The sequence below is a fragment of the Gallus gallus genome, chromosome 8 (genome assembly GCF_016699485.2).
Source record: "Gallus gallus isolate bGalGal1 chromosome 8, bGalGal1.mat.broiler.GRCg7b, whole genome shotgun sequence".
NCBI classification, from domain to species: Eukaryota; Metazoa; Chordata; class Aves; order Galliformes; family Phasianidae; genus Gallus; species Gallus gallus.
This window is the reverse complement of record NC_052539.1, coordinates 4,651,036-4,665,562: the sequence shown is the minus strand read 5'-3', so window position 1 is coordinate 4,665,562 and position 14,527 is coordinate 4,651,036. Positions and strand designations below refer to the sequence as shown.

The following is a 14,527-nucleotide window of genomic DNA, read 5'->3' as shown; positions in this document are numbered from 1 at the left end:
GGTATCCTTTGAATTAATTGCGCAGATTCTTTCCCATTGTTGTTGGCTGTGATTACTATTGCATTTTACTGATCAAGTTTTAAAGTACCATTATTGAGATGTAAAGATATAAAACGTTGCCACAAGGTGGAGCCTTTAAAGAACAAGAAACTTGGAAAATACTGAGAATGCTGCTCTGGAATCACGCACAGAAGAAGAGTAAAGCATGGAGATGCCACTTCAAGGCTGATAAACTGGTTTGTCAGTTGGTAGTATGAGCCCTACCCTGCTCACTTTTTCATGAGTACTTTTCATTACAGTACTTACAGCATATCATATCTTTTAGAGTGTGCTCAATGTTTAAGTGTCATATACAAGCTTTTGTTTTGCTTTTTTTCTTCTTTTAGCTTGTTTTTTTGGACCATTCAAACGTACATCTTATTGGTAATACTGCAGCTACTCTAAGTTAGAGTTAGCTAAGTGGGATAAGTGAACAACTTAGAGGCAAATGTATCAACCAGTTTAAAAACTTGTTAATATTTTGTTGCCTATTTTGTCATAATAGACAAGGAAATAAGATAGTTCATCATGGAAGCTCATTTCTGAAAGTTTTGTGATTTCTGAGTAGTCAGATAGAAGTACAGTTTCTTCTTGGAATGGTTTATGACTTGTGTTTTAGCTGCTGAAGCTTTGTTGCAGTATTCTTGTATATATCCATTCAGAATCTGTATATTGAGGAAAACAACCTTTACCCATTGCCTTCCCATTCTCTTCTGTGGAGCTTTGTGTCAGATGTAGGATGTATTCAAAGGATATGCAATTAGTTAAGAGTGGAATGCTACATTTGTAAGACCGTCAGCTCTCTCTAACCTATTATCCCAGATCTGCCTTTGGAGCCTTCCCATACCTCTGAGTGAGATTGGTTGGATTGTTGGAAGTGTTTAGATTTCAGTGATACAGTTACTTTTATTTGAAACAATTGTCTTTTCCTCATTGTTCTACAGAACGAAAACACAGAAAAAAAGTCCAAGGGTTTACGTCCCTACAGTTTCTCTGGAAGATCACTATTAATAGCAAGTGAGGCTTGCATTTGCCAAACCATTTATCATACTTGCTTTCCTCCAAAAAAGAAAGTTGAAGTTTCTCTGTTTATATGTTATTGAAGCTACCCTGCAGATATGAATTTCTATTATTTTTGCTTTTCAGTTGGCAACCTATCCAAGATTATGTGAGGAAACAGAAAGAATTGTTGCTGGTTACATTCGTGAAAGAGAAGAGAAGACCAAGGATCAGGTGAGAATACATACGAGTTCAACATTCAGGGAAACGTATGAAAGAAGTTATTACACAAAAAGTAAAATAACAAAAGATGTTTTTTGTAGCAGCAGTCTATACTTGAGAATAGGTTAGAAATTGCTCTTCTAACACTGAGCTTTGACAGAAGAGACTAAATTGTTACAGAAATGGCAAGCAAAGGTGCTGGCAGTACAGCTCCAGCGTCAGACATCCTCCCTGTCAATGTCTGTGGAAACTGTGACCCAGGAGGGAGGCTGATGTCCTGGTTCTTAATGATTTTGTCTTCCCCAGTGACAGGTAAACAACCTAATTTAGAGTAAGCCTTATATTCTTCTACATTATGGTGGGGATCTGAGTCCTCTGCTATAGGTTCATCATCCTCCTCCTTACTGTGCTTCTTGTGTGCTTGGAAATGAACATGTTCCTTTCACAGACAGGTAATAGAGGATGAAAAGGTGATGAAAGAAATTGTTATCTGTTTGCTTTATTTTAACGCAATGATTGTAATTCTTCTGTCCCTCTTGATGAAAATCTAGACATATATTTCTGGGAATTACTATAAAATAAAAAAGGAGAGTTAGTTAATCATTATCATATACTAACTCAGGACAGTTGGTGTCTTCAGGCAATGTCTAATGCTGTTTTCTGTTTAGTGTGAAAGTGGAACTGAAATACGTTTCTCCATGTGCTCAGAGTTTCTTCTCATTTCCTCCTCCTTTTTTCCCTTAGGAATACCGATAATACAGAGGAGGTGCTGTTGTATCAGCGCCTGTGGTTGTGAGTTAGTTTGCAGGCAGAATGATCTTCTGCTTGTTTCATGAGCTAGTTGGGCATGGTCCAGTTCCAGAATTGTGTTCAGGCTAATGCAACTTTCCTCTTTATACCAGGGCTTAATGGCTCAGGAGCAGCATTATTTGACTGGGCAAGCAGCCTCTGGTGACAGCACCTTTTATCCAGTGAGCTCAAGATATGACTTAGGGATACTGGGCCTCAGTAACAATGTTGGTTTAAAATAGTGTTAGCTTGTTCCTGTGCCACAGTGCACAGAGCTGAGCAATTTGGCCCTGACTGTCTCTGGCCATGTTGACAGACTTGCTGAGAGGCATAGGTTAGGGCCATTGGAACTGACCATTGGAGGCTTTTGTGTCCTTCGAAAGGCACTGTCTCCAATGTGAAGATTAGAAAGTGATCTCTCCTTTGGGTTCTAAAATCAGAATCTAAAATCAAGCCCTACATTTTAACTTTTTTAAAAGACAGGGATTGCTATTAAGTTGGTCATTTCTGGTTGTGATATTTTAAACTCACTGTTTTGAGAGTTTGTTAATCAGTATCATTCGGGTTCATGGATATATAGCTTTTATGATTATAGTTTTCCTTAAAGCATAGAATAAATAAAGGAATGAAATGCAGAGAAATGTCTTTAAAATATTTGTCACCCACCTAAGCACTCCAAATCCAGGAATCTAAAGCTTGGACTACATATGAGAAGATCTACTGGGGATGGAACAGGAATTGTTGTCACACCCCACACTCCCCAGACAATAAGTATATCTGGGGAAGAAGCATTGAGCAGAGCTCCTTAGTTCTGGGCTCTAGACTGACTAGTTCTCTCCATGTGCAAGCTAGTAAGCTGTGCAGCATATTCTGCTTCTTTACAGACAGAACAATTTAAGCAAAGTCTTAAATAACTTTTAAAAACATAGTGTGCTTGTGCTTGCAGAGTGTTCTAGTTGATTCATCTGGTTTCTTCAAAAGTTGGAAGAAGACACAAATGACTTAGAATAAGTAGTCTCTCTTTTTCCCCCCCATTCTTCATTATGTGCATATACCTGTCAACTTCCCAGAACAACGTACAAAATACCATCTTTCAGTATAAGCCAAGAGTTCATTAAATACGTTATTGTCACAGCCACATCATTATTTATGCTGTTAGCACCTTATCACGATTAAATCAAAATTCTAGTGAGGATATTTTTTGAGGTAAGAGCTAGACTGAAATCCCAGCTATCTTTCACTCTGTGTGAGGCACTAAATGTCTCTTAGGAATGATGGAGAGTTCAGGAGTGATACTACATTTGTAGAGCTGTGCAGAAATAACTCCATGCTTTGAGGAGTACAAAAGGATCCAGGTGGAGTTATTCGTAGTGCTTAGGTCTTGCTCATAAGCACAGTGGTGTGATGCCTTTATAGGACACAGTAAAGCATGTGGAAGTTAGGGTCTCTTACTGGGGAAAAAAATAGATGGGACTTTTTTGTTAGATAAAGAGAGCCTAGTATTCTAATGAAGTGGTCATTACTTCAGTATTTTATAAAAGTAAAACTCATACTTTATTTTCACTGCTGAGGCTTATCCATCCAAGTGTTGTCCTTTCAGTCTGACAGTGACATTTACTGATAAGTAGATGCCTCAAAGGCATCAGTATGGGCAATGGATAATTATGCAATTTTAAATTCATAGTCCTGGATATGAAGCTTTGGATGGGAGGGAGGAGAAGACACTAAAGGCTTCCTCCTTCATGTTCAGCAAGATTCTGTAAGAAATGTTGGGACTTCTGTGATAGCAATATGTTTCTTCTGTACTTCCTGCTGATAAATGGAAGTCTGGAAAGATGAAGGGAAAGTACAGTCATGGTTTCCTTCAGTCTCATATCTGTTCAAGAAGCTGTCCAAGGGTGGAACTGAGTTTTTTCCTATGTCTTATTAAACAATTTGCCTGGGTAGATTATCAAGTTTGATTCAAATTTGCATGTAAAAGGACTAGCAAGTAGTAAGTTGAAATTTTTCTCTTTCACAAATCATTTGTTCCATTATTTCAGTGCCTAGCTTATCTCTTGAGCATGGTGCGTGCATCAGAATGGCTGCTTAGTTCCTGGACTGTAAATTTCCTGTCACAGGTCTAGCTTACATGTCACTTCTTTATGAGGTACCTAAAGCAAATGATGCCCTGATTTTATAAGGTTCCTTGCTGGCTTGACTGGAATGGTCCAAGTAGACAGGATTATGCCTAACTTGCAAAAACTTGTTACGTATTATTAAGCTCTTCCTGTCAACATATAGTTGATCTTAACAAACTGAGCAAAGGCCAAGTTAGTGAAAATTATGTCTGTCATGAGGGGGCGGAAGAGGAGGGAAGTGTTAAGCTTTCCTGTAGTATAGCTTATTAACCAAGCACATGAATAGAATTGGTAGGCCTTAGAAAATACTGTTGATTTTTGCTTGAACAATTACGAAAGAAATATTGAGCAAACATGGAGAAAATTGAGTGTTGTTCTTTTCTCACTTTTTCTCAGACTCACTCTTCTACCTCACTCATCTTTTCTTTGTCTCCTGTCTCCCCTAATAGGTGCTGCTGCTGATTGATATCCAGGTTTCTTACATCAACACCAACCATGAAGACTTCATTGGCTTTGCAAAGTATGTACATACAGTTACTTTGTTATAAAGACACTGTTAGAGTGAGGTTTTTTTCTTACTTTTAATGAGTTCAACACACATCTTTTAATGTGACAATGGGGATGGAAACTGAAAAATCCCAAACATGCAGGAGCATGCTCTTTTTCAGTATACGCTTGTAATGGATTCTTTACCCTAGTTCACATGATTTCACTTAGTCGGGAATCGCATCAATTTTTAGGAGGGAGCTTTGACAAAGCTGTTGATGCGTCCATTTTAGGGACACAGAAACGTATGTTACTGGTGGTCTCACCTTGTTGTTGCTAACTTGTTTTGGGAGCTGTGATTCCGTGTAAAACAGTTATGCTTGGAGTTAAACATATCACTGAATTTAAGTGTCACACGTTTAAGTGTGCCTGCTGTTTGGCTGTAGAGAATAATAGCAGAATAACCTCCAGAGCCTGCTTTGACATTCTCCTTGCTTAATTGAAAAGACTGTGAAAATATTCTCTGAGATATTCTCCCTCAGCTCCCAGTAAGTCTTTTTTTTTCCTGTCAGAGTCTTCATACCAACTCCTTGACACTTGTAAAAAATGTTATAGATGTCTTTGTACTTTGAAGAATAAATGTGTCTTCAGTCTTATTCTTTTTCTGTAACAGTGTTTGGAATCGTAACGGGTTTCATATACATGTGGTGTTGGAAACAAAGTTTGGCACCACTGTACGTGTTATATTATGGCCTATCTACTTAGCACTGAAAAGAAAGGTCTATAACTCGGACAGCACGTCTTGAAGATTTAATACAGAATTCAAAAAGCTGAGAATGGAAAAGGCAAAACAAGGCACTGTTTGTGTTTGGCTTGAACAACTTTCTCTGATACTGTTTTCAGGTCCTGGATATCTTTATCAGTTCTCTTGACAAATGACAGGATGTTGTAGGAATGGTAGCTGGCCTTCTAGAGGTCAAGACAACAACCTGCCTGCTATTTGCTTCACTTCATCCTCTTCTGACAGGAAAAAGCATGCTGAAAACACTCTGTTATATAGTAATGGTGTGTGTTGTGACCTTGGGAAGTCACATAGAGAAACAATGTTGAGTTCAGACCAGTTTGCTCACAGTTTTGTCATGAGAATGTCCAGAAAGAAAGAAATTCTCTGTGCTCTCTATGCAATCTATCCCAATGACTGCCTCTCTTCAATGTGAAAGATGTTTCTTTGTGTCAGATTGGAAGCTCCTATATTTTATGGCCTTCAATTCTAGAGTGCCACTTTCTGTCTCTTCCCTGGAAAAATCCTGCTCATGGATGCTGTTTCTAGGGCCTGTAGTTCAGTCTGCGGACCTCTCTGCTACATCCTTTTCCAAATAGTTGCAATGTCTGAGTTCAGTTTCTTGGCAAAGGTTCTTCCTCTTTAGCCAACTGAGATCTGGAAATTCCCAGCCCCTTCTTGAGGGGCGTGAGTAGATAACAAATGGCTCCAGACTTAGGTTTTCTAATAACTGTAAGTTTAAGCAAGTCTGTATGGGAGTTGAAATTGATGACTAGGCAAGTATTTTTGTTGACTTGTGATCAACTGGAAGAGAAAACTTGGTTAACTAAGAGAAATTTAAAATATAAAATTTATTTATGAGCTAAATAGTAAAAAATACACATTTTAATCTATAATCATATTGTTTTAGCAATTATGCTAAAACTTGAAAATGAAGTCATTTCGGGGGGAGCGTGCAAGTTTTTGCAGTATCTAAACATCCTGGAGTATAGCTTTCTCAGATTTCCTACTGTTTCCTTTTGATTGCTGAGTCTCCTAACCAGCTGTCTCCTGTGACTGCATTATTTCACAAGTGTGAGTCCTGTGAACCTTCTTATGAATGAGAGCTCAAGGCATTTCAAACTGTTTTGCAGCATTGCAGGGTTTAGGGTGGTTACAGTGTGATGTGAATTGGCTTAAGAAAGTTCTAAGAGTGCCAATATTTAGAACAACTTTATGGAATTATGAAGAAATGTATTCATTTTGGGAAAATCTTAGAATATTAATACCTATCTCATTTAAGTGAATGGGTGGTAAAATGTAGGGATTGGATTTGTTTCCAGTTGGTGTAACTCAAACATAACTACATGCTTCAATCTGTATGAAGAGTAATGTATATTTAGAACAGTAGATAAAAAACTAATTGCTGGACTACTGCTAAAAGATATGGAATTCTTAGTATGATATTAGGGAAGACAATTAAATAGACAACTAAGATAATGAACTGAAAGAGAAAAAACAGCAACAAACACTGCAAGAATGGCAGTTAGGTTTTGTTAAAACCTAACATTTTTTAGTATTGTGCTTCTCAAGGAACAGATCAGGTCTGGTGAGGAATTATTGCTCTGTTTTCTATATCCGGGTTATTTAATCACAATTTGTGCATCAAAGTTATGATGATGCATGGGAAACATGAACTGTTACTTGACCAAAAATATCGAGGGCTAAGCCCAGCAAACAGACATATCATTGTGGATCTTCTCTCTGACAGTGTGTGGAATGCTGGTTTGATAGATTATGGCCCTAAAATCATGATCAGAGTTGGGACAGAGCTGAGTTTTGATGCTCTAGCAATTCTTTGGATCAGTATCTCTGCATAAAATGATTTCAGCCTTGGGGCCTTTAGTTGTGGTCTAAGCACATCTGTCTTTCTTACTCTATCAGAGTCATGTTTACAGCTATCTAAATCTGTGCTTTTCTGTCATTTAATCAATGCCTGCTGAAATAGTATAATGTAATGCAAAGAAAACTTGCTGTCTCCAGTGGCTGCTCTGGCAGTGGAGTAGCAGAAGCCTACTGTTAGAACTCTTATTTCCTACTTCCACCAATATTGCAGTTGTATGACCTACCATGTAGAAGCTGCATAATGCAAAGGCTCTTAAAATTAATGGCAACTTGTATATTTGAGAAAGGAATATGTTTTGTTTCAGGAACTGGGATTACCACAGTCCAAGAATTAAGAGAAATATAAAGAAATATTTTAAAATGTTTTAATTTTAAATATGTTCTGTTCTTATGAGGTTCCAGGTTTCTGAACCAACTTCAAGGCAGCTTCATCCATTGGTTAAATTTACACCCTCGAAGTGCATATAAATATTAGAATAATATTCAAAACAAACTGTCAAGACAAAGCTATTAAGAAGCCTCCAGCAGGGGAGGATTTTGTTGTAGCACTGTAAATAACAGAAATAGCTCAGTTCTTGTCCCTTTTTTTTTAATATTTATTGAAGCTAATGTTTCCAAAGTTACCCACAAGAGCCATAATTTCTCTATATTTTTAGCAACTTTTAGCAATGTAAGTAGAACGTTGTTGCAAAGGAGATGATTAGTAGGGGCTGTCTGTGCATCTCTCTTCTGTGCTAAGCAGGCAAATATTCCTACAAAGCTAAGTAGGTTGAAGTGTAAAAGAAGAAAAAAACACAGTGCAAGATGCACATATATGCAATGATTTTGCTGTGTTTCTTTGTTGTGCTAGCTTTATGTGCTGGAATCCTAAGTAACTACTATTGCTAAAATCTGCTGCTCGGGAACTGGTTTAGTTTTTGAGTTTCTTCAGTATAATTTTTTTCCTCTGCTTTCCTTAGTGCCCAACAAAGAAGCAGTCAGGTTAACAAAAGTGCAGTGGGAAATCAGGTAGGCACCTTAACAGAGAATGGATAATGGCATGTGCAAGTTAATCCAAGCTGTCTGGTGTACTTGGCTGCACTTTTTTTTTTTTTGTGGAATGTATAATTTGCCATTTCTGCATGAAACACATAAAATGCATCATCATCTCCTTGTTTTACTGAAGTTTTCAGAGCCACCTGAATTTCATCGTTACCACTGTTAATTGTTTAAAAATCTGCTACTGCTTGCTCTTCTGGTTAGTGCCTCCCCTCGTATGTCATTTAATGCATTGAGTCTTTCATGTTACACACAAATGCATTTTTCCATTAACTGCAAACTTGTGAATTTCAGAATCCAAAACACTGGTGAGTACTTGCTTGTGTGTGCTTTGTCATACAGTTCTTTTTTCTTGTTCTCATGTGCTCACAGCTTAATAGCAGCAAAGGGGCAATTCAGCAAGCAAAAACACATTTGCCTTTGCCTCTGTTGAAAATTTTCAGTTAACTTCTTGAAGATGTTGACTGTGTACCATCATTTTCTCTTGACCTAAACAAAGAATAAGTGCTGATCTCAGTTAAAGTAGCATTTTCACTGAGATTCGTTAATAAAATCAGTTGGCTGTTTGTTTTTATCCCATAACGATATGGAATTGATTCTGCAAGGTGCAAAGTGCTGCTGAGCTTTGCTTCTGTGCTTTTGTGTGGGCCAGGGATGCTTGGTGCTTCACAGGATCGCTCCTAGTTTAATGTGAAATTAAAATGATGAAAATGCTGCTGAGGATTTCTGCTTGCTTTGAGGGTTTTGCAAAGTCTTGAACAGGGAGGAAAAAAAAGTATCGTGGAAACAGTACACGCTTCAATGGGTTTCTGAAAATTCTACTAAAAAAAACCAATCAGCTTGTTTATAAATAATTACCCACATTGAATGTCTTCCTGATGGTTTCGTGAGCAATGTGGTCAAAGGTGGAAGGCTGAAGTTCTCGAATGTGACCACTGAGTATAGATCCCTCGAGTGCTAAACCTGAGATTTCAGAAAGTCTCTCACTGTGCTGTCATAAATAAGAGGTTATAGGATTGGTTTTTGTTTTTTTTTTTTGAAGACTCAGTTGTCTTTTTGGAGATGGAAAGCCAATCTCTTTCTCACACCAAGAAATTGGAAGTTATTTTATTAAGACGTTGGTTGAAATAACTCCATTAACTTCTTGAATGTGGTGCTCCCCCAGAGCCCGAGCGGCATGAGTGACATTTTTGATGTAATATATGGTTTGGACTAAAATGAAAAAAGTTGAAAGGTCTAAACACTGAAAAAGCTTCAAAGACTTGCCTCTCCCCTCTGAGGAGAGATTTCCTCTTTATCTAGCTGTGCCGGAACATGTGTCAAACACAACAACTGTCATCACTTCGGAGTGTCCCATAAAAGGAAAATCAGCCAGTTATCTGACTCTTCAAAAATACACAGATGAAACAAATGATTTTTTAATTAAGTGAATGTTCTCTCTCTAAAGAAGTGGAGATGATGCTGGGAGTTCTAAATTGTATGTTCCAACTCAATTACTTATTGGTATAAAGGGCTTTGCTTAACCTTTTATTTTAAAGGTAATAAACAGATGTTTGTAAGTTAATTGTTTGGAGTTGAAAAGAATGAGAAATGTTTCTGCAATAAAACTTCATTTTTGCAATTTGCTATTTCAGGGAACCAATCTACCGCCTTCAAGGCAAATTGTACGAGCTAAGTTCTGTAAGCTTTATTGTTGCTTTTTCATTTAGCTTCTCAGAAGAAAAGTTTGTCTCTAACTCATTGAGTTTTTTTAATACTCGCTACTAAAATACTTAATTTTAAGCTTTTTGTTTGTAACCCTTCCTCAACAAAGTATAATTGCAGTTCATCACTTAGCTGCTACTAACGTGCTGTTACAAGTATGAACCTAGCATAACTCAAAATGTTATAGAAAACTTTGAATAAAATTAATATTTTTATAGCTTACCAAGTTTCTCAAACTAAAACAACTAATTGATGTTTATTATATAATTGGAAAGCAGTATTTATCTTATGTGAGTGCCTCTACTTATAGTAAACCTTTTCAATTTTATTTTTTAAAGGATGGGTGAATAATAGTTTTTGGTAATCAAAAAAAGTTTAGCTATTGTGGAAATGAACATGCTGTTTATGGCTACAGGTACTGTTACTGGCATTTTGTTTGTTTATACAAAGGAATTACCTCCAGTGGAAAAAGTAGAAATATCTAAAGCCTTTTTAGTATTCTTCTCAAAGCTCCAGGAGGATCAGTATATCATGGACAGATTCCTTTCTAATCCTTCCATCTCATGAATAAATAAAAATGTGAATGCGTTTAATATTACTAATTAGAATTAATTGTCTAAAGAGCAGGGATTTTTATAACAAGGTACTTCTGGTTTGGTGATGGTTAGGAGTAAGAAGTAAATTTCTACCGTGTGCATTATGTGATAATATCTATGATGAAAACATACACAGTTTTCCAGTTTGGTGCCATATCTTTACATTGTATTCAGCCGTGTTTGAAATGCTATGTTGAGTAAAGAAAAAAAAAAAAAGGGCTGAGCAGCTCTGATCCTAATGGAAGCAGAATGGAATCTGTCAGGAGATCGAGATCATTCAGATTTCCTGAGTTTTTGGAGTGCTTATTTGCAATCACGTTGCTTTTCTTTTTTGTGATATGCTTTGAACGGGTACGATGGAAACATCTATTGACCATCTTGATGCCTCTCACAAATATGTTGGGCAATGTTGTATTTTAGGAAAAAAATGCAATGCCAATTCCTCTTAACATGTTTTTGCTCCTTTTCCCCTGCTACTAATTTATCCTCTCATGCTCAATCTTTGGCCTCTCTTGTTTTTTCTTTTCCTTGCTACCGCCTGAGGTTTTGACCTGACTCCACAAAGTTTCTTTTTAAGCCACAGGTTAGTTTGTCTTCTAATTTGCTTGAAATAATCAATACAGTGCTTGGTTTTACACAACACACTAACAAGATCCGGATCCTGGGGGCTGGTCTGTGCTTAGCTGCTGTATTATGTATGTTGAGATTTGGTTTTGTTTAAAACTTCCCTTCCGGATGAACTTCAGAAGATGAGGGTATCGTGATCAATGTGCCCAGTCAATATCACTGTGTGTGAGAATGCAAATGGCTCAAATTATAGAGGATTAAATTTCACTTATATAAAAATCCTGTTTTCTGTTTCTGCTGCCGTTCTCCAAGTTGTAATCGGAGGAGATTAACGTCAGTGTCAGTGACTCAGAGGTTTGGGTATAAAGGTTTTGTTTGACCCACCTCTTTTCCAACGAGACACCCAGAATCTGATTCACTTTCTCTGGACGCGAGTAGCATTCAGACCCTACCAGCTGGCCTCAGCTATTGTGCTAATAAGTAGCTTTTTTCACTAGCAGTATCTTTTTTTCCTTTTCCTTTTCTTCTTTTTTTTTTTTTTAATTAATCATGTTTCATTAACATAGTCTTGTCTTCAGATGCCCTTGAATCATGTTACCTTGAATGACCCAGGAAGAAGCATATTTACAGATCTTTTTTTACAGCAACTGGATGGAAATGGAAACGTGTGCCACACTCAGTGAGGTGGTCACAAAAAGTCCTGACAAAGCAGTTCTGTTAAGACATGCCACTGTTCATGGGAGAGATTCTAGAAGTGGAGCTCAGGAACAGTAGCATAATGCTAACCTGCTGCTGAATTTTCACCTTATTGGGAGGAGGGTCGTATTGCTGTTCTAAATGGTGCTTACTGATACTTATTTTTAGATTATCATTTTGTCATGATTGATTTAATCACCTCAGTGTTTGAAGAATGATGTTTGGAAGCATATTTCAGTTTTCTACTGCCAAGTGTTAGTAGACACTATATAGTTTTCTTTAAATTAGAGGTGTGGACTTGGTCACTGCCATTTTTTTTTCATCTGAAAGCAATGTGGTATATTGTGCAGTGATCCCAGGGAAACGATGACATTTCAAGATGTGTTCTGATGCTGAACACAGAGAAAATGCACAACGTGATCAGTTTATATTCTGTAATTTAGCAAATTACAACAAAATACTCCTTTAGTATAGCAGTACTAATTGTAGCGCAAGAATCTTCATAGCTGAACCCAAAGGACCAATAGCTTGTAAGGATGCCTCAGTATTTCCTGCAGGTTGTTTTTTCCCTCAGCATGCCCGTTACTTGGCAATGCATGCTGTGTCACAGCAATTACGAGATGCAGTGGAGCTGTGTTGGGACTGGTGTTTTGTGTTCAGTGGTATTTCAGTGGAGTTACATTACTTAACTTCTGTAGAGGGCTATGTTAATCCAACAAAATGCTGTGTTGGATGGTTGCTCAGGTAGGCAGTCTCATGATTTTCACACTTGTATTTTGTCTGCCCAGCCATTTTTCCTTGTTCTGCTTTAAATCATCTTTCAAATGCTTCTTTAAAAGAAGAGGAATGCTTACTGAGTCTCTTAAGTATTTCTTTCACAAATATCTTTTTTGATTTAATGGAATGAGCAAGTCAAACAGCAGTCCCTAAAAAGCACTTAGTGTGTAAAATCCTGCTTTCCTGTTTAGCCCTGAAATGGTGGCATAGAAGCACAGACATGGTTTGGATTTTGTGCGGCAGAGCTGTCAGAAAACAACTTCCTTCTGGCTTGTTCGAGTGCATTTGTACCCTCCAAGCTTCATCTTTCAGACACCCAGATTAGATATCAGGACCCTGAAGGAAGGAACTGTGTCATCTCTTGTTCATCCTGTACATGGAGTCTGACTACCGGTCAGAATATTGTCTTTGCTAGCTTCTGGCAGTACTCACATTTTTCACCTTCCTGAGGCTCATAAATCATGTCATGACTATCCGGTTTGTGCAGAGTGACATTTAGAAATCAACACAGAATATTGAAGCGGATCTCCTAAATCCCAACCAACCAGAAGATGAACTGTGGAAACAATGAGAAACACAACTTTCATTTTCCATGCTGAGTAGTTGTACTGTACAAAATAGCTAACGTGACTGAAAACAAATAAACAGAAAAGACTCAGAGTTCTTAACTTCAAAGATCTCTTTAAAAGTCTTTGCTGCTGATTGTCCATGGAAGGACATCTCTAAAATACAGCTTGGCTTATCTTTAGAGAAATTGGCTGCAGTGTAAGGTGTAATCCAGCTCTTCTGGAAATTAAAACTGTGTTGCTTAAGCTTACTTTGTTTTACATTTACACCTTGATTTCACACCTCCCTCTCCCCTGACCCCAGCATTGATACTGAGTATTTTGAAAGTGTAGCTGTTTCTTGTTTAAAAAAGAAACAGAAAAAAAAAAAAAGTGTATGAGAAATGTGAATAATTCGGTGAAAAGAACATGAGGTTCCACTGTTGCTTTTTGGCTAGTATAGTGCACCAAGATCATATTATCTGCCATGATGTACCCTGAAACTGCTTTCAAGGATTTTCTGTAATTATATTCTGCTGTACAGACCAGAAGGCAGTACCCTGTTTTTCAAGTGGGTTATATATAAAACTGTTCTAGCAATTTGCATGTGATAAACATGTGCCCAGGGTACTGCTATAGCCTGGTGCCCTGCTCTTCGTGCCATGTTGTGTGCCTAATCCTCAGCACACAGGATTCTTGAGGAAATAACTGTCAAATTCTTTTGTTTACAAGGCAGTGCCCAATGTCTGTATTAACAAGTCAGCTTGTTTCTGTCCACACTCAGTGATGGTGAAGTGTGTTGGACAGGAGCAAAGGGGTCTTCTGGAGCTATTGACACAGTCTTTATATTAGGAAGGAAGTATTAAAAGCTTCATTACTTCTTGAATGCCTTGTATAGGTTAAATCTTAAAACCTTAGTTAAGTCTGTGCTGAGACCTCTATTGCAAATTTGTTCTTATCGAATTGAGGAAAAACTGACTGTCTTAACATTCTGCAAAGTCTGTCTTAATGATGATTTTTTTCCAATTATCATGATGATGAATGTCAAAATGTAGGTGATCGACACTGAATGCTTGTCTTGGACTGTCTGTTGATATCAGTCTTTTTAAGTTCTATGAGAGGAATGTTGCATTCTTGCACTTCCTGTAGAGCAGGAGGAACCTTAGGTTTGATCACACAAACCCACACTTGTGGGAGTTGCTGAAGGAATTCTGGAGGACTTGTCTGAGCATTTTTATTTTTTTTTTCCATCTCAGTGTCTCGTAGGCAAGGAAAGGGTTTTCT

The 14,527-nt window shown here is 37.6% G+C and overlaps 1 protein-coding gene across 24 annotated transcripts in view; it reads left to right on the top strand.

Moving 5' to 3' along the window:
- DNM3 (dynamin 3) overlaps positions 1 to 14,527 on the top strand; it is a 166,801-nt gene that overhangs the window by 32,024 nt on the left and 120,250 nt on the right. For 15 of the 24 annotated variants that reach the window (XR_005861932.2, XR_005861933.2, XM_040704989.2 and 12 more), the window contains exons 11-14: positions 1,186 to 1,272; positions 4,619 to 4,689; positions 8,280 to 8,328; positions 9,993 to 10,022. Coding sequence is in view for 22 of the 24 variants with exons in the window: in XM_040704989.2 (XP_040560923.1) it covers positions 1,186 to 1,272; positions 4,619 to 4,689; positions 8,280 to 8,328; positions 9,993 to 10,022 (237 nt within the window). In the remaining 2 variants the exon portion in view is untranslated. Of the gene's footprint in view, positions 1 to 1,185; positions 1,273 to 4,618; positions 4,690 to 8,279; positions 8,329 to 9,992; positions 10,023 to 11,223; positions 11,242 to 14,527 lie in introns of all 24 variants that reach the window. The other 9 variants (XM_040704983.2, XM_040704982.2, XM_040704991.2 and 6 more) reach the window with 3 other exon arrangements.